This window comes from Phaethon lepturus, unplaced genomic scaffold (genome assembly GCF_000687285.1).
Source record: "Phaethon lepturus isolate BGI_N335 unplaced genomic scaffold, ASM68728v1 scaffold39193, whole genome shotgun sequence".
Taxonomy (NCBI): Eukaryota; Metazoa; Chordata; class Aves; order Phaethontiformes; family Phaethontidae; genus Phaethon; species Phaethon lepturus.
This window is the reverse complement of record NW_010531855.1, coordinates 14,054-33,506: the sequence shown is the minus strand read 5'-3', so window position 1 is coordinate 33,506 and position 19,453 is coordinate 14,054. Positions and strand designations below refer to the sequence as shown.

The following is a 19,453-nucleotide window of genomic DNA, read 5'->3' as shown; positions in this document are numbered from 1 at the left end:
ATCCCTACAAGAATTATTTTTTTTTGTCTCTGTAGTACATACATACATGCTTCTTTTCACATGGGTCCAAACATCAAAGATAGCTTATTGCATATGCAGGTAGTTGGGTGTTTTTTGGATTTTTTTTTTTTGAAAAAAAGATAAGTCCTTGAAGGCAGTCTGAAAGGTGAGCAAGTCTCCAGCTTTTTCAGAACTGAATTATTTTTGAGTGTGGATTAGTATTGATCATCAAAAGACTGGCAATAAACCTGTTTGAATCGTAGATTGAAAACATTAGTGACTCTGAGAGCACTTTAAGGCAGCATGCTCTTATAATGCTATTTACCATGTTCGTCCCTGAATCAAGATATTGTGGGATTGTAGACCAAACGACCTTGTGCGCAGAGGAGACCTAGAAGGGAAGTGGATCTTTTCTGTTTTTGATAAGGACCAAGTTACAAGTCTTGAACTAAAGGAGAAGATAGACTGTGAAAGGACATGGAGTAGTGGTCTTGATAGCTGAATAAGGAGTTAGATGTCTCACAGTAAAACCCTGGGAAGGTGGAAGGGAATTTTAGTTTAGCTGGAGAAGTGACAGTTTGTGAGAATGAATTGATGTATGGCTTTGGTAAGTTCATAAATCTTAGCTACTGCAAGGAGTACTATCACACATCAATTGTCTGTAAGGAGCAGCCAGTTCTAAACTTACCCAAATCAGCAAGCACTGATTACATGAAAGTTGGGTATGTTCCTTGTTGTTACAGAAACTTGGGTTTAAGGGTCTTTGGCAGAATGTTGTGAACACTCGTCTTCAGCAAATGAGAAAAAATCTGTCATACCATCAGCATCAAGTTACAGTGAGTTTTACTTTTTTTGTTCTTGTGTTAGTTTTTCTTGAACTGTCATATTGGCTTTGACTTTCACATATGAAATACTTTTTTATTAAATCAGTGCCTTAGTTCCTAAATACTCATAGCCACAGAAAATCTCCTGTGTAAGTCAGCTGTCAGTCTTAGATAAGTTATTTTAGTTTTCTGTTTTCCTATGTTTATAGCTACTTTTTCTTTTACCAGAAAAATTCATAGCAGGTTATAAAACAACTTTGCTATATGAAGCAGTGCAGGAGGCAACTGTTGCAGCATGAAGTTTCAATAGAATGTTTAATAATTTCTTTCTTTGCATTCTTCTCCTCGCTCAATATCGATGTGTTTTCATGTCTTTGTTGTTTTGTTTCAGGTGCTGCAGAAGTTCTGGAACCGTTGGAAGTCCCGTTTGGAAGAGAAGGAGGAAGAACAGCAGCAGGCCTTAACATCAGTGGCTTGTGCTCGTTATAGGTATGCAGAGAAATATTAATATAAATTTGTACAAATGTGGGATTTGTGGGCCTTTGGTTCTCTTTTAAAATCTGATAATACGGTTGGGGGCATGACCATCCTGATGCCAGTTGCTCTTATATTTTCTATGAGTAACAGACAATTTACATCTCCCGCTTCTCAGTGAAATGTGGGGGAGGTTGATTAAGCCTAATTCTGAGACTCATTTAGATTTAAAAACTGGATGTTTTCCTGGTAAGACCAGTAGATTGCGGCATGAGCATGGACAAAGCTTGAAACGCTTGCTTTGGGGACGAGTGGGGGGAGTTGATGGCTCATGTATGGCTACCTCTGCTGCTAGAGGTACTCTAAGAGTGAAGGTAAGGCTCTTTTTCAGAAGCTAAATTTATGTAGTCCTATGAGTAAGTCAACATTAACAAAGCAGCCAGAAGGCTTTTAAATTTGACCTGTGGAGTTTGGTGGTGAGTACATGTTTGTTATGACAAAGTTGAAAGGGTATATATTTGATTCTTACACTTCCTCTGTCTGTTGGTTCTTAATGCTGCTTTCACTTGGTTCCAAAATTGCAGGACATACAAATACTCTGAACTTTGTTGTCTTAGAACTTTCTTGATTTTTTTTGGATGAAGCTTAGCAGGAGAGAATGAGACCTCTACAAGACAGGTCTGTGCGACTCAGTACAGCATGCTGTACTCTACAGTGCTCAGGTCCTGGGGCTAGAGTTGAAACTGAAAACACTTCCACTGCAATATTATGGTGTTGGTCTCAAACAAATGAAACCTGTTGAGATGTTAGTGTATTAGTGCAACAAGCCACATAGAGTTGCTTAGTTTAAATTGGATGCAGGGTAAAAAGGGAAGGAAGGGAAGTTTCATTCTGCCATGCAAGCTTGTGTGTGATGTTCTTTTTCTGCTTAGCAAAGTCTGCATTCAAGAAGGCATTCAATATTACTACGGCTCAGAGAACTACCTTGTGGCCTAAACAGTATTCTCTACTCAATATAATTTCTATCTCATTTCTTCTAATCCTCCTACTTGCTTTAAGTATTAAAATTTTCTTTAAGTAAATTTAAGTATTTTCTTTTTTAAGAGAGGCTGATACTACAAGAGTGACTGATAACTTGGTGCCGAGTTAGACTTGATTCTTGTTTTATTTTTAGGGCATAATTATTGCACAAATCTCTAATTGACTGATGTCTTGGCATCAGGATCACTATGGTTTTGCTCAGAGGTTACTGAAGAAATAAGAAATATTAGTGTAGTTACCTATTTTACAGTCAGTTGCAGTACGCACAGTTGGATTCAATATGAAACAAACAAGATGTGCCCGTAAGCTTTAATTGTGCCTCCAAGACCAATGTGGAACTCATAGAAGAACCCAGACTCAAAGTGATAATACTGGTTGTTTCACAATTGCAGTCATGCCAAAATAAATCCATTACCACTGCTTTTAAGTTTACAGTGTGAAATTGAGTGAAAGTACTAGGAATCTTTCTTTAAAGGTGTTTGGCATTTCTGTTTTCTGTTAATGTAAATGGATGCTATGGCTTCTCATCACCTCTTAAAATTCAACCATTAGCTTTTCTCTCTGGGTAATGATATATCTTACTAATTACCTTACTAATTATTACTGGCATATTATGGGGGCACAGACATGCACAGGCGTTACAATAGAGTGTACTTGTTCATTGTGGAAATTGGAGGGGGGAAAATATTGATTGAAAGAAAAAAAAAAAGTATTTGCCTTTTTTGAGGCCTTAAATGCCTTGCCTGGGCTTTTATTCTTAACCACGGATTCAGTGCTGACTCTTCAGGTAGGGTAATGATTTATGATACTATTAAAACCTATTTGCCACTTTCTGTATTAGAAGACTAATAAAAAAAAGTTTGCTTTCTTTGGAAAAGGGTATGTTTGGAAATATGCTCTTACAATGAGTCCCCTCCTAGGACACTTTTTCCTGTGTAAGTTGAGAGAAAAAAATGGTTTTTAATATTGAATCTTTTTTCATAGTAGACTTGGGACCTTACACCTTTCATTGGCAGAGGATGGCCACACTGTGTTCTGGATTCATACCTTTCTGTCATCAGAAGCCTGGCTTCACAGTTGAAACACAGGCTGCAGAAAGTCTGTTTTGCCTTGGCTCTTGGCTTGCTTTTTGGGAGATTGACAAATAGGTTTGGAGTGCAGGCTGAATAATGAGGGCAGCTGCATTTCTGCAAGCAATTAAGAATTTTTCCAACTGATGTGAGAGTGCAGCTGTGGTGCATTAGCTTACCCTCTGGAGACAAAGAGAGAAAAGGTTCAAAGACTCAGGAGGTTAAGCTTACTGAAGATGAGTTGCAGCATGTAACTGCCGCAATCTAACTTAGGCCTCTCTCACCAGGGAAGGGATGAACAGATGGTTCAAAGTCTCTCATTGGTTCTGTAGCTATAGCTTGACTCTGAGTCAGGAATGTTTTTGTGTGCAGTCTTTTCTCTTTAGAAAGAGTATAAATGAGGTCCTATTTCCTGAACACAAAAGAACAAATTGTAAGAAGTGTGTTCTTTGTTCAGAGGTCCGGGGCTGCTTTCCAACCAGACCTAAGCAAAACCTTCATGGCAGCTTGCCAGAACTCAGCTTGCCAGTTGGTCTCTGATGAACATATGTACTGTCTCACAAGTCAGTGCCCCGACTGCTGTGTCTGGTGGTAAGACCCAGGAGATACCCCAGAAGAGCCGTCATGAGCCAGTTGAGACTTGTGACTGTCTACAGATCAAAGACTTGCTGGCAACTACCAGTACCCTCCAGGAAGACTTACTTAACTCATGTTGTTTTACCAACCCATAAACTTGTAATGAGCTGTAACAGCTACCTACCAAAAGTTACCTGGTAAGAATCCAAAGTATCTTTTAGGCCTCTTTAGACTACAGAAGAGCTGGGACTTGCTGACAATCTAATTAGTACACCCACATGACTGAGTTATGGAAATAAGTGATGTAGTTTGAGTACTATTTCCACTAGGCTGTAGCTCAGACTTCTGGACTAGGATGCTTCTACCATATGCTTGTTCTGTGAGAGAGAGATGTGTGTGACTAAGCACTATACCTATTACTTGCATTTTTGGGATACTATTTGGTAATGACTTTTGTGCATCCCTGGGGAGGAAGCAGACTAGCAAGTAGGTATTCTCTTCATCTAGAGAGAAAGAAGCTTTGATAACGAGGGCAACTAACCTACCCTTCTTCATAAAAGAAGGCTTTGGTAGAATCCCTTCAGAGATTGGGCCACACTGCTCTTTAAGTTATAACTTTTTTCAAGTCCTATTACAATGTTTGTATGTTTGTTTTGTGTTCTTTCGTTTTTGTTGTTGTTTTAAAACAAAAAAAAATAGAGTAGGATTTTCAAAATATTTCCAAGGGAGGAGGGAATGGACTATATTTACAGTGGAGAAGAAATAAAGGGTGGTTGCTTGTTTGTTTTTTTCTGCATGTGTGTGTGTTTGTGAATAAAATAAATTATTTGGTCAGAAGTTGGAACAATCTTTTGAATGATCTGAATTAAAGCAGGGAGTTCTGATAACTTCAGAAAATTCATTAATGTTGTCTCATGTATTCTGGGTAAGACTTCAGGGGACAGACCAATTGTCTGTTTTTTAACCTGAACAATAATGAAGATATAAAGCTGCCTGATTTCCAAAGAAGGCTTGCATGATTTAAAACATCAAGTGACTGTTTAAGTTGTTGGTGGACTGGTCTTTTGGCGTTCATAAAATCTGTCTCTCTTTCTGAAGGAGTTTTTTCCTGTGCTGACATTCTCCCTTTTTGCTTGCAGGAGGATGTTGATGAGACAGGTATTTGACATGTGGCTGTTGAAGGTGTACAAGAAGCAAGAATACCGAATGGAAGAGAAGAGGGTAAAAGTAACTCTTCTACCTGGCCTTGCTTAAGAAATAGAGGGGATAATTTCTTAAGTTACTCTCTGTGAACACCAGTTAGCACGAGGTGGACTTGAGTGTTGTAAATCCCCTTTTCCCCAGTGAGGGGGTCAGGTCAGAGGAATCAGATTACAACCAATATTTACTGCAGTTTTTAAGTTATGCTGTTTATTAATAATAGAATGAAGCTGTTGTTATTAGAAGGTAACTATTTATACAGTTCATTCACCCAATAAATATGCACATGCTGTCTCTCTCTTGCACACTGTTTCATAGTTACCTGGTTGAAAAAATAATAGTAATAAAGAGCCAACCCCAACCTATTTAAGAAGTGCAGGTTTGTACTGACAAATTAGTTGTTTTTTGATAGGTGTTCAGAAAGTCCCTTAGAGGCTCCTTCATTTCCTAATATGCATATATAATCCTGGAGTCTTTATATATAGCAGCCACTGCTGCCTTTCATGTGGTCTGAGTTGATGGCAGCGTGTGTGGGTGGCCTTGTGCAGATATGGCTGACTCCTGGTGTTCTGAGATTATCAGTTCTTGTGAATTCAACAGGACTTGTTTCTAGAGCTTATCAATTCTTGGGAGTCTTTCGCATGCTACTTATCAGCTTGTATTTTTCCTCTCTTTGGCCTGCTGTTTTCTGATAAGTTTCTCCATCCACATGCATATAGGTACCCATAGAACACATTCACATAAACTCACAGCAAAGGGGCTTTGATGACATGTGTTCATTGTTGTTCAATGTGAAAAGAGGAAAATCAGCATTGGACAGTTCTGTGCATGTCACCTTTAAGGAATTGTCTTCTGTTTGTAACTGGCCTGTTGTGTCATTAATTCATTGCCACCTTCTTTCCATTATAGGCTGTACTTCATTTTGAAAGGCAACTGTTGCATTGTTCCTGGGGCTTCTGGTGTAGAAGAACAGCTGCACGTTTGGAGGAGCAAGAGGGCTTGGTTTGTGCAAGAGATCACTACAGTAACCTGCTGCTGCTAAAGGCTTTCTGTCTGTGGAAACAAACTACTCAGGAGAGAGAAACAGAGTAAGAAAGTTTTTTTAAAAGGGAGAATTATTTGGATTGGCCCTGTGGTGGCCTGCTTTTGACAAAACAGCATTTAATTCACAATGATTCTGACTCCTTATTTGTGCTTTAGAATCACTAGATTGTCTTTCAATAAATGACTTGCTGAAAATAGCAGGTGTGCACTCACGTCTTGTGCTAGAGGCGTTCAGTAATGTAGATTGCATTGTAGGAGAAATAATTAAATTATTTTTCTTACAGGAGGCTCAAGGAGATGCAAGCCTTAAGATTTCACTATTCAAAGTGTCTGCAGCAGTCTTGGAACAAGTGGAGGAAGGTGAGAGATTAAGAGATGGGGAAGAGCTTGAATCCTTTTTGTTATGTTCAGATTGCTTGTACCCGTATGGCTAGAAATGAAATTGTTTATTTAAACACTAGTCATTTCTAAGCTCTCCTCCCTTTCCAGGTGGATAAGAGCAGGAATTCTGTAGGAGGAGGAGGAGTTCTTTGACTTCTTGTTCACTTGTCTAGGTATAGTGAGAACAGGATTATAATTTAGGAGATTTATCTGGGAACATGCCTAGCGTTAGTGTGATGAAATTGTCCCTAGCCAATATCGTGTATGTCCTTCTCAAAACTTGTTTGCAGCAAGGCCATGATGTGTGGTCTGTAGTTGTGCACACATCATAGCAGGCCCTATCAGATGGTACTTCACTTTTATGCTGGGCCTTTTCCTTACTATGTGAGGTGCCAAATGTGCCTTACGGCATGTCTTGAGAATCTATGAGAAATTTTGGAGTTGATGCTAGTCTGTTGGTCTGGAACTGTTAACTTGAGTGAATTGCATCAGTCTTCAAGAGGATTCTTAAAAAGGGCAGAGGAAAAATACAGCCTCAGCTAGACATTTTGGAGGAACAGCAGAGTGCAGCACCAGTTTGAGTGAGAACCTATTATAGCAAGATAAAGGATTGATGTTTCCACAGAGAATGGGGATGGTCCTTTTCTGTCTGCTCTCTGCGATGGCCAGTTTTCCCTCCATCATGTATACATTTTTCCCTCTCCCCGCCCCCTCCCCCCTTTTTTTATAGTATGTGGGACATCAGCGTGAGAAATGGAGGAAGTTGGTGCAAGCAGACATGCACTATCAGCACACATTACTGGGCAAGACGTTGGCAGCCTGGAAGGTAGGAGAGAATGTCCTTTTCTTTGTGAGACTTGCCTATGGGTGCTTAAGTGTTCTAGTGAGAACTGAAGAGCTGCCATGCTGTTTCATTCTAGGTGCTTACACACCAAGTGTGCAGGGTAAAATGGAGGCTATTGTAGATGGGGTTGTATAAGCTCTAGCATTGCTTTTTGGAACAAAAGAACCAATGTAATCTTGTGGCTTTGGTGAAGGGTATATGATAGCTAGCATTAACTAGCGTGTAGTGACTGTTCATCTTGGAAAAACAGCATTTGATTTCAGTGGCTGTAACCTCATTTTTTCCCCTATACTCTACTGCTGCTACTACTCTACTAAGCTGCTACTTGAGAGTTTCCAGAAGTCTTCTCTCCTCAGAGGTGTTGGCAGTTGAGGGAAATTTTACCTCTCACTGCTTTTCTTGCAGAGTTACCAACATAACATACAGCGCGTTCTATACCAAGTAGCTGAAAAGGAGAAACACCACACTAGACTACTGCTGCGGTAAGCCTATGTTTCCTCGTGCAGCATGAGAGAAATAACTGCACTGCAGTCAAATTACTCTCTTTCACTGCCACTACTGTAAATTTTTGAGTGTTCAGTGCTGGGACCTGACTCTGCCGTGCATTGCTATTTCTGTGCAGGTAATCTAGCAAAAAGAAGTTAACCTCTTGCTGGATCGCCATCTGTTTAACTTTTTTTAATCTGTGTTTAGTCCCATGAGAAACACCAGGTAGCAAACTGTAGCACAGGGATTCTGACTGCTATGATATTAAAGCAGCCTGGAAAAGGTAGAGGCTGTCTTACATTACAGTGAGGAGAGCAATTAAAGATAATATTTTTTTATTTTTTAAGTATCTCATTTGGTTTTAGTGCTATACAGCTTGAGGTACTTGCAGAGCCTGATTGACTCAGCTTAAGATGCTAGGCTTAAGGGCGTGTTCCATTTTTTCCACTGCTTTCTCTTCAGTAGAGACCTGAAGGGGCAGAAGTTGATTTGCAAGACTGAGTTTATAGAGGCAGCTGGTTTGGTTCCCCTGTGAGTGGGAAGGTACCAAATGAACAAGTGAGACTCATACTTAATGTTTTTTGCTTTTTTGTTATTTTTTTTTATATATTTTGCCTTCAGACAGCTTCTGTGTACATGGAGAGAAAATGCCCTTGCTCTTATACGTGAAGCTAAGGCAACTGCTCAGGCAGATGAGCACTACAGGAGAGCAATCCTGTCAAAGGTAGGGTCTGTGTACCAGATACCAACGTCTAAGTACAGATGCTAGTTCAGGCAGGGGTCAGGTAATGCAATTAGAAGGACGAAAAACTTCATCAAAGAGCCATTACCAAGAAAGGGCTAAAAAGTGTGAGTCCCATCATCTTTTTACATGCATCTCTGAAACTTTTGTCTCTGAGTGAGCTCATGGTTTTTCCTCCTCTTTTCTTTCTCCCCATTTCCTAGAAGGATGGGAAAACCAGTAGTATGACACAGTACAGTAGTATTACCTGAGGAGAGGGCTGGGCGGGCAGACGGAGGGACGGAAAAGAGCGATGCCTTGGAAAACACCAGGGGCACCCTCTGAGATACCACTGTATTTAATTTGTAGGAAATTTGCAGTGTCTTGCTGAGCCTTATGTGAAAAATTAGATTGAAATAGTTACGGTGCCAGCAATATGGAATACATTGCTTCCCCTTCCAAAGAACATTGTAGTGTCAGTCTGTATCCTGTCTCTTGTTTGCATTGTATCTTCAGGTGTTGCTACAGTGGAGATACGCTGCCTCGCTACAAGTGTATTACCATCAGCAGAAGATGGCAGCTGTGATGGAGGCCAGAAAACATTTGGATATAGGTGAGCTGATGGAAATAGTAAACTCTCAGAAGACTTAGTTACCTGTGTACAATCCTTAGAAAGACATGGCTTAGTAGGACAGTCTTTTGTGTCATCTGTACAGATGAAATGACTGGGTGGTCTGTTAAGCCTATAAAGGACATCCTCATAGAATGGGGAATGACTTGGGACTCCAGTGATCTGATGAAGGCTGCTTGTGTGACTTCTGCTTCTCTGTTGGTTCCTTGTCTATATAAGGGATGGTAACACTTCCTTCCTCAAAGGAACTTTCCATTGCTAATTTTGGGAAGCTCAGATGTCTCTTTTTTGAGGGCAGTGCAAGTAATCTTATCAATTACTGCTTCAGTCTTTCTCTATAAGGCCCTCAAAGTCTGCAAGCATTTTTGTGGTACCAGCCACATTCTTGACGTGAGGACTCTGAAGTACAAACAGAGCAAATAATTTCCTAAAGATTATAAAGAATGTCGATGGCAGCAAGGAAGACTTACAAGTCATGGCTCACTGTTTGTTGTCTGAAGTGTTTCACAGTCCTCCTTCCTAGTGCTGAGTATTGTCGGTGTTAAATATTGCTAAAACAGTCTGGAAGAGTAGGTGATCACATGATACTCTCAGAGATTAATAGTTTTGTTTTGGTACATTAGTTAATTTATCTTTCCTAACAGTCCTTTTACAGACCCTGTTTCTTCACTGGAAGGAATTAACTAGGAAGTGTCTGATGCTGAGGGCTCAGCAGCACAGGGCAGTACAGCACCATCAGCAGCACCTACTCCAGAAGTACCTGGTGAAATGGAAGAAATATCATCAGTGGTGCCTTGAGAAGATGGTGAGAAGGATCAGCAACCTCCCCAGCCAGTGACCCAGGGTGGGAAGTTGTGGGTGTGGAGGAGCAGGCCATGTCCCCTGGAATGGTAGTCTTGGCTGAGGAGGAGCGTGGCAGCCTTGTTCATTGAGGAGGAAGGAACGTGCCTGTGTCTTACCTGAAGAAGCTTTGATAGATCTAATAGACTTAACACGAGATGACAAGCTGGGCTTGCCATGTGTGGGGTCATTCAACTGTTAATGAAATCCTTGCTGGGCTTGTAGATATTTGCAAATGGGGTTACAGCATAAGGCACTTAGATATTGAGGCTGACCTCAACAGAACAAAGGTAAGGTGATAAAGGCTTTTGGTACCCGTTCTGCTCCAGTAGCATTTGGCTCCGATAAGTAGGGTGTGTTTGCAAGTGACTCACTGTTCTGGTTGCCTTGCAGCTACTGCGGAGACAGGGAGATCAGCTAATGACTCGTAGACTTTGCTCTGCTTCCTTCTCTTGCTGGAAGACACGGGTAAGGAATTGTCTCCTGGCTAGGTATCTAGCTCCTTGCTGATCCTTATCCTGTCTCCTCCTTCATATTCCACTGACACATGAGGACCAAGAAATTTATTTAAACATTTTCTGGATTTTTGGTTCCACTAGTGCAAGAGAGACCTTGCCATATACTGGGTGAGCCGAGTGGGTTATTCTGCTATGGCTCCACCAGCACTTCCTGTTTGGATGGTGCTCCGTTCGGCCCACGTTTCTGGTGTGGGACATGTTAACTCCTAACCTGGCTGCTGTGCAATTTTTTTCCCTGATAGCTGTTGCAGCAGCGATGGGAAAAGCAGAAGACAGTGCAAGCATTGTGGCACTGGTCCCTTTCGTTGCAGAGGAAGGTAAGAGTGTGTTGGTGTCGGGGCAGACAAGTGAATTTGCAGATGTACAGATTTGACTGCAGTTGTCAGAGTACACATTTGATCTGTTTCCTTTCATCTTTGGGGTGCTATATGCTATTTTAGGATGCTGGAAAACTGTCACTAAATCCTCTTATCTGACTAAAAAAATGTGCACATGTTTTTCCCTGTCTAGCCTCAGCTGACTTAAATCCCTGTCCCTTTGTCCTTGTGGTAGTGTCCTGCTGTAGCTCTGCCTATTACTACCCAGTGGAAGGGAAAGTGTTCCTGTCTGCAGGGGCAGTCCCTGACCCAGAAGCTGTCTTTGTAACACTCACAGCTATCTGCTGTTCATGTTGTAGGTATTTGATGCTTGGCTCAGATTTCCTAAGGGGCAACAGCAGAAGAAAGATCACATTGAAAAAGCTGCAGGAGTTCATCACACTACTTTTCTGAGAGAAGGTGTAACCCGGACCTTGAGATACACTGCTGGCATGAAACAGTTACAGGGACAGCTCCAGCTGAAGGTGAGAGAGACAAGTGATCGCTTAGATACACCCACCCAGGACCACTCTGGTCTGCTCTGATCTACTCTGTGTGTGTGTGCGTATGTATCTTGGAGGGGTTCTCAATTCTTGTTTTGGTCTGTTGTACACTTTTGCCTGTGGTTCAAAGCAAAACGCCCTGTCCTTTCATTCAGCTGAGACTAGAGCACTTCAGACTCGTGTCACTAATTGGGAATGTTTCCTAATGAAGATGTTTCAAAACTGACCAATTCCTACCATAGACATAGCTAGATGAAACCTTTGCATGTGAGTAAGGTCAGTCTCTAAATTCTGTACTGTAATGAAGCATTAGAGCCTGCATCTAATCCTGTCTTAGCTTTAGCAACACTTACACCTTCAAATGTGGGCTAGTGTCACTTCTGCTTTTGAGTATCAGCCCAGCCCTGTGTGTGGAAAGGAAGATACTGATGTATCTTCACTGATGATCACACTACATCTACTGATGTATGTGTCCAGAGAAGGGCAACGAAGCTGGTGAGGGGTCTGGAGCACAAGTCTTATGAGGAGCGGCTGAGGGAACTGGGGTTGTTTAGTCTGGAGAAGAGGAGGCTGAGAGGAGACCTTATCGCTCTCTACAGCTACCTGAAAGGGGGTTGTGGCGACGAGGGTGTTGGCCTCTTTTCCCAAGTAACTAGTGATAGGACAAGAGGAAATGGCTTCAAGTTGCGCCAGGGGAGGTTTAGATTGGATATTAGGAAAAATTTCTTCACTGAGAGGGTGGTCAGGTATTGGAACAGGCTGCCCAGGGAGGTGGTGGAGTCGCCATCTCTGGAAGTGTTCAAGAAACGTGTGGATGGGGCGCTTCAGGACATGGTCTAGGGGACATGGTGGCGCTGGATTAATGGTTGGACTTGATGATCTTGAAGGTCCTTTCCAACTTAGTGTTTCTGTGATTTCTGTGATTGCTCTCTTCCTGCTCCTGGGCAGCTTTCCCAGCTCTTTTTCCAGGTTTTCAAGACACCTAGCTGTTCCGTTTGCTAATATGCAGCCTGCCTCATTGCAGAAGTATCCAGTTAATTCTCTTTACCCAAATGTTACCACAGTTGACAACCTAATTTAGCTTAGAGAGCTGGTATGGCTATGAGGTCATCAGAAATCTCAGTTCCTTTCTGCAGTATTCTTCTCGCTGGGTGGCATGGTGTTGCTTCCTACTCTCAGCCATCAAATGCTCTACTCTTCTTTGTGTTGGCAGGCAGCCTACAACCTTCACCAGTCTGTGTATCGTTGTGCCATGCTATGGAAACAGAAGGCTCTCACCAAGAAATTAAACAAGCCTTGTTCTTTTCTGCCACCTCTGAAGAAGCAAGTGACGTTTAAAATGCCTGATGTTAGCCCTGAGATAAGAGGACATTCAGCAGCAGCAGAACCATGGCCTTCAAAATGCAGTCATCTACCTTTTCACCTTGCTGAGGGCTCAGTTCTCTGTGATCTGTGAGTGTAAAGTTCTAGTCCCTTCTGCATTTCTCTGGCAGATACTTAGTTTTGCATATAGGTAGTCTGTGTCCCTCATTTTTGTATTTCCAAGTTTTCACACTGATCACTGTTAGTTCCATGCAGTTTCCCTAAGTCTTTCTCTGACCCTGCATCATACAGCTGGCATTGCAGAGTTACACAAGAGCTGCTCCGTAATGCATGCATAATCCCACAAATAATGGAAGAATTTGTGACTTTATATTGATGTATCAGTGATGGGTAGAATCAGCGCAGCTATATACTTTTCCGCTATGCGTTTCTCAGTATACAACTATGAATTCATGGAGCGTTGGTCATTTGTCATGGGAACAGTTACACAGAGTAACGTTTGGAAGATGTCTGTGATGGGGCTCTTACCATTGCAAGAGCTTATCTTGCTCGAGTGACCTAGAGCTGTCACTGAAGGTCTTTTTTTCACTAAAGTGTATAGGGTCTGATGAAATTATAAACATCAAGATCCTGGCTGGGTAGAAACTGAACTTTCTTCTTGCCCCTTTGTTTCCCCTGGGGAAGCTATTCCTTCAAAAATTCTTACTGATTATGGGGCAATTGCAAAGAAGAATCTTCCATGAAGCTTCTCAGTCCAGGACAGGAACCTTACAGGGAAGTAAGGCCATATCTTCACATTCCTTTAAGGTAGCATATGCTGCCAAAAGTAGTTCTGCCTTGTTCAGTTCTGTCCCTTCCACCACTCGTCATGTTGGCACAATCATTCATACGGTGAACCAGATTGTAACACTAATACAGGCTGAAATTTAATCTTTAAATTTATTATTGCATGTAAGGGGAATGTTGCAGAGCAGAGATGAGTGGTGGAATAGGACTGGTTCTTAAGCTGCAATGCCAGCTTATGCCAACTGAAAATAATGATGAATCTGGGGTATTATTAGTTCTGTTTGTTCTTTTCAGAAATGCTCTTCGACAAGCAAGGTTACCACCACAGAGGCCTGACTTCCTTCTGGAATCCCTAGAGAGCAAGGAACTGACAGGATCTCCTTTTACTAGGTAGAAAATCTGTTTTTAAAAGTAAAGAAAAAGAGGGTGACTTACAGTGGGTCTTATGCTATGCTTATCATCCCCTCAAATCCCCTTAACTTCGTAATACAGAACATTCAGTAATTATGGGACTGTACATTGCTCTATCCTATCAAAAGGCCGTGGTGACCTTAAAAACTTGAGGTTTCTTATATTAGGCAGACAAGAATAATGGAACTTTCAAGTTAATTAAATAACAACCAAGGCCTTTGTTTCATTAGTGAGAGATTTTGAGGGAAAGATACGGCACATCACTTACTAACTAAACCCATTAATTTTGGAAATAAGTAAAGTTTTCTTTTCTGTCAGTCTTGCCACATAAACTCGGAAGTTTGAGTTGTGCGGGATGCTTTTTGGCTCATAGACCATATTTGCTCCACAACAGGTTTGGGTCTGGATTTAGCTAATCTACTGGGGAATCATTAATGATTCTGGTCATGCAGAGCCAGAATTGAATATTTCTCTCTGTCTTGACTGAATCAACTTTACTGCTTTAAGGGAGATACTTTTTTATTTTTGCCTTTCCCCAAAAGGTCTATGCTGCTGAAATTGTTCAACTAAGCAGTGGCTTCGTTGTCTTGACTGTGCTGCTTTTAGTTAGGGTATCATTTCTTGGCCCTGAAAGTGATGGAGCTGAAACTGCTCTTGCTATAGAAGCTGCACTTGCTTTTAAGCCGATGTTTAGACTGAACTTTTTTTTGTGAAACTGTTCTGTAATTAGCTTTGGAGAAGAGAATTACTATCAATTTCCTGTCAAAACCTATCTGAGATTGCTGCTTCTGCTCCCCTCTTTCTCTTGTCCCCAAGCCAAAATAAGGCAGGATTTTGTTAACGGGCTGAATTCACAGCTCCAAAGAAACTGTTTCAGCCTGGATTAATATGGAGGTTTTGGAGCAGGGCAGGTAGGAGTAATGGAAACCTTAACTGCTTTGCTGCTTTTTTTTGTTTGTTTTTAAAACCATTGCGGTGTTTTTCTAATTTTTTTTTTTAATTGGGGTTTCCCCTGTGTAGTAAAGCAGCTAACTGGAGACCTGTACGCAAGGGAATGACAAGATTCTCCCTTTTTTTGCACTGACTGCAAAGGACAAGACCAGCAGGTTGCAATATACAGGGACCTCATCCTTCTTCCTTTACAGATCAGAGGCACCCTTTCAGCAAACATCTGCAAACAAATGTTCTGCGCAGACTGGGAACTTAATGCTACCACCTCAAATGGAAGAAAGTACCTGTAAATGTCTATCGCAAATGGGCAATACCACTCATTCCTATGCATCTCTCATACATGCTGCTTTCCCGTCTGTACCACTGCGGACACATGACGTGCACCATGCTGTTCAGAGGCCAGACCTATGGTCTCCTTCATCTTTCATGCCCCAAATGAAAGCTGGAGCAGAAACGGTGAGTGTCTGGCTGAAGGAAAGATCAGTGTGCTTACTGGGCTACTGTCAACATGCATGCTGCTTATTGCTGTTTTTTCCAGTGGCTCCTCTAGCCTGCTCACCTGGTTGTTGAGGTATTCTTTTCTTGTTCTAGCTGTCATCTTAAAAGCTGACCAAATTAACTGTCTCTGAATGCCCAAGAACTGTTTACCACCAGTCTGAAGCAATATTTTACTAGCGGACCAATCTACGTGTGTGTTGTACTACAGTACAACCTTTTTTCCTGGTCTTGTGTCCTTCCTAGCAGGATGCTTTTCCTAGCAATTGACATGAGAGTGCTGCTCCTTCAAAGAGTTCAGAGCACTTGCAGTTTGCCAACCAGATTACAGGGGTTTAAGAGTAACTTAGTTTAGTAGCAGTGGCTATGGCTGAGATCTCAAAAATTGCATTTTAAACTCTGTTCCACACAGAATGGGAGGTGTTAATCCTGGTGAAGTATCTCCATGCTAGAAATGAGCATGCCCATTTCTTAAGCTCTGCTGCTTCTGTAATATTTCATGAGAAGGGCTCAGCAACTACAGGGGATGTCTGAGAGCGAGTAGGGCTTAGTAGAACAGGTGCATCCTACTTGTAGGGCTGACTCAATAAAACAGTTAGCGGGGAAAAAAGTAGTATCATTCTGACCTTGTAGAGAGGATGTCAGCCTGTGAGTGGTCACAGAGGAGCACATTCCCAAGACTCTCAACAGGACTCTGTGGAGAGGAAGTTGCAGCGAAACTTGCAGACACGTTTGCTGTCACCTGAAGACTTGATGGGAAAATGGAGTCACCAAACTGCAGGTGGGTCCTCAGGTCTAAACTGTAGCAGTTTTGTGTCCTCCTCCAGTACATGGAAGACTGCAAGTCAACTCCACAAAATGCAAGGGGGACAAGGCAGTCTTGTATGCCTGCATCAGGAGGTGAATAATACATCATTCCCTTTTGGGATGGTAATACGGCTTTGTGGACTCTGCTGAATCAGGGGGCTAAAGCCCTGTTCTAGGGATTGAAAAATGGGAAATAGTATTAAAATAGCATACTAAACCATTCACTAGAGCATTTCTTATCTTTTTTTTTTGGTATGCTTAAACTGAGTCTTCAGAGCTTGTAATGCTGTCAGGACTCCTGCCCTCTCACTGTACCTGATCTTTTGAGCGAACAGGTACATGTTACAGGGTGACAAAAGATATGAGAAGGACTCTGGAGGGTTCCATGTTGCCTGTCTACTAATCTGACTTTCCTTGATAAGAAACAGCCTAAGTCTGCTCTACTTCCATTGCTTGTGCCTTCCCTCCATTCAGCTGAAGGGGAAGAAAGGGAGCACAGTTCCAGGGAAGAAACCATGTTACAGAGAAAGCTGGAAGTTGAACTCCGACACATCCAACAGCAGATGCAGTACTACTTGAGCAGGAAGCAAGAACTCAAGTATGTTGCAAAGCCCCTTCAGCCAGCCTTTCTTCATGCTGTCAACTCAATATTCCATCTTTTTGTATGCATCTACTTTGAAAATAACCAGTCTGTTTACAGAACTGTGAATGAAACAGAGGAAAGTTCTGGAGATTATTTGTTCCTTTTAAGAGGTGGGATAGAGTAGCTGCACAACTTTTGTAGTCAGCAAGTGGTTTAATTATACCTTTGGCAGCTATTAGAGAAAGCATGAGAAAGGTATCATTGGATGTAATCTGAAGGCAGTACAAATGAACTTGGCAGAGCAGCTGAAATTTAGCTTTTAGTTCTTTTATCACAAGGAATTAACTTAGTTTTTCCAACTGTCAATTAAAAAACAAAATATGGCTGTGGTTTGACAATTTATCTACTAGAAGATGATGACATTTATACAAATGCTTTAGAAGAAAACAGTGCTTGGAGGGGATTAAACTGTCAGGAAAGGAAGAAGTCAGGAATTTAGGAGTAGGAAATGGAGACAACAGCTTTCAGACCAACTGCTCTGCTTTCCAGCGTTCTTTTTCTTTTTTAAAGGCTTTTATCATCTACTGGTTTGAGACAAAAAATGGGGTCTTACTACAAGTATCAATTGCTTAATTAATTAAGTTGGCTTAGACTGTTGAGCTCCTAATTGGGATAAGAATCCTTCTAATCCATTTTATCAGGTCCTGTCAGCAGCAGGCACAGATTCTACAAAAGTGGCTAAAAATGAGCATGCAACCAGAAGACCAAGATGGTGTACGAGGAGTGCAGGAAGAATTGGATCAGGTGTGTAACTAGCAAACAAATTGAAGTTACTTAAGTGATTATCACTATGCTATGCACTTAGCCTAAAGGCTGATGGTAGTTGTGATGAGTTGTATAGTAAGCTGTTACTAAAATGCCAAGAGAAGGGAAACTTGTAATCAGACATGGGCTGTAAAGCAGAACAGACTTTTGTGTAGATGCAGCTTCCTCAATTATTCAGAGATGTAACTCCAGCTCCAATAAACCTTTCTGAGGCTATTTCCAAGCCACAGAGCAGGCTTTAATAGATTAAGAGTCAAAATTTTTTCAATAATTTCTCAGAAATGACATACCATGACTGCACCTGCATTGCTCTCAGTCCCCCGGGTTCATACAGCCATGTGGGTGGATACTGTGCTGTTACCTAGCCAGCACCTGGCTGTTCAGAGTGATGCAGTCCTGCCACTTAATGGTTCTTAACTGGGATAATACAAAGGTTGCTGGAGCTCATTCTTTCTTCCTCTGTCAAAGAGACTAAATGCTGTGTTGCTGTACAAACAGCTTATGCAGTTGTCTTTCAGTTGCAGGCGAGGATCAACACTCTCACCAAAGCACAACTGAGAGAGAGACATCATGTACAGAACCTGGTTGCCCGCCTGCGTGATATCCAGATTGCTCTGGATCTATGATGCATCTGAACTAATTTTCCAGCTCATGGGTAGGACTTTTTGGACCTTTCATAGCAGGGGAGGATGGAAGAGATGTATTCATTCCCTTAGTCTATGTATGGTGTTTTTATTTTATAAATCAACTGAAATATTTTTGCTTCTTTTGTTACTGTAGCTGGTTAAAAGCCAAACCAAACAGCAGCTAAACATACCTTATGCTGCACTCACAATACCTTGTTTAGGTTACCCTGACATTTCAGAAAGATAAGCAACACTGGTAAGACTTTATTTCAAAATGCTTGCAATTAAATGAGTTAATGTCAGTAAGTCAGTCATACACTTTGACATACAAAAATACCGTGCTACTGATACAGTTGAAGATTTAAATGGATTCTCCATGCAGGAGAAATTCACAGCATTATCAGTACCCTCTAGGAACTCTGCTTTCACTTCCAGGGTGCATTGCTGACCACTGCGTAACAAGTAATGTTTGGTAATCAGCTAGCTCTGCACAGTATTAAGACCATCATAGCAACAGCCACTTGCATGCTGAATCCTCTCCTCCTTCTCAGTTTTCTAATAAAGCAAACATCAGGTAACCTGTCCTCCATCACTAGGCTAACAGTAACCTTCAGATACTCTGGATGATGATGCTGAGTAGGAAGAAATTAAAGCTTAAGGGTGCTTTGGCTGTGTCTGCATGCCATAGGCCCCAGTAGAAAAGGGGGAAGATTCAGTTGTCTCTTCTCTCATCCACTGGAACAGATTTGCTTTCTACTGTTAACATGACATTAAGTTTAGTCAAAAGGCTAGTCATAGCTTTATCCTCATGGGGTTGATGTTTGCCTTAGTCTTTTCTCACTTTCAATGGTTTAAAAAAGTGCACATTTCTATAACCTGTATATAGTAATATACTGCTGCAGGAGTAAACTTGCTAATGCCAAGAAGTTTAACAAGATAGGTGGCTGAGAGCCACTTCAAGCTTTCAGACTCCTCCCTGTGTAAAGTGAGGAAACATTGACTCTCGGAGCCAAATGAAGTTTCTCCTGCTTGTCACCCAAACCACCACCACCATCGAATCATGGCTGGGCTACATCACTTAGAGGCAGTTTATCATCCCTCCTTTCCTGATGACAAGCTAAGCATACAGGACTTGGC

At 41.6% G+C, this 19,453-nt stretch overlaps 1 protein-coding gene across 1 annotated transcript in view; it reads left to right on the top strand.

Moving 5' to 3' along the window:
• SFI1 (Sfi1 homolog, spindle assembly associated (yeast)) overlaps positions 1–18,316 on the top strand; it is a 29,730-nt gene extending 11,414 nt beyond the window's left edge. Inside the window, exons 11-30 of the mRNA XM_010284694.1 lie at positions 744–836; positions 1,216–1,313; positions 5,125–5,206; positions 6,095–6,273; positions 6,514–6,589; positions 7,341–7,436; positions 7,860–7,936; positions 8,562–8,664; positions 9,178–9,274; positions 9,937–10,097; positions 10,526–10,600; positions 10,893–10,967; positions 11,327–11,491; positions 12,723–12,961; positions 13,913–14,008; positions 15,175–15,436; positions 16,109–16,256; positions 16,757–16,880; positions 17,567–17,669; positions 18,209–18,316. Of these exons, the coding sequence (XP_010282996.1) occupies positions 744–836; positions 1,216–1,313; positions 5,125–5,206; positions 6,095–6,273; positions 6,514–6,589; positions 7,341–7,436; positions 7,860–7,936; positions 8,562–8,664; positions 9,178–9,274; positions 9,937–10,097; positions 10,526–10,600; positions 10,893–10,967; positions 11,327–11,491; positions 12,723–12,961; positions 13,913–14,008; positions 15,175–15,436; positions 16,109–16,256; positions 16,757–16,880; positions 17,567–17,669; positions 18,209–18,316 (2,457 nt within the window). The remainder of the gene's footprint in view (positions 1–743; positions 837–1,215; positions 1,314–5,124; positions 5,207–6,094; positions 6,274–6,513; positions 6,590–7,340; positions 7,437–7,859; positions 7,937–8,561; positions 8,665–9,177; positions 9,275–9,936; positions 10,098–10,525; positions 10,601–10,892; positions 10,968–11,326; positions 11,492–12,722; positions 12,962–13,912; positions 14,009–15,174; positions 15,437–16,108; positions 16,257–16,756; positions 16,881–17,566; positions 17,670–18,208) is intronic.
• Positions 18,317–19,453: the final 1,137 nt, after the last annotated feature.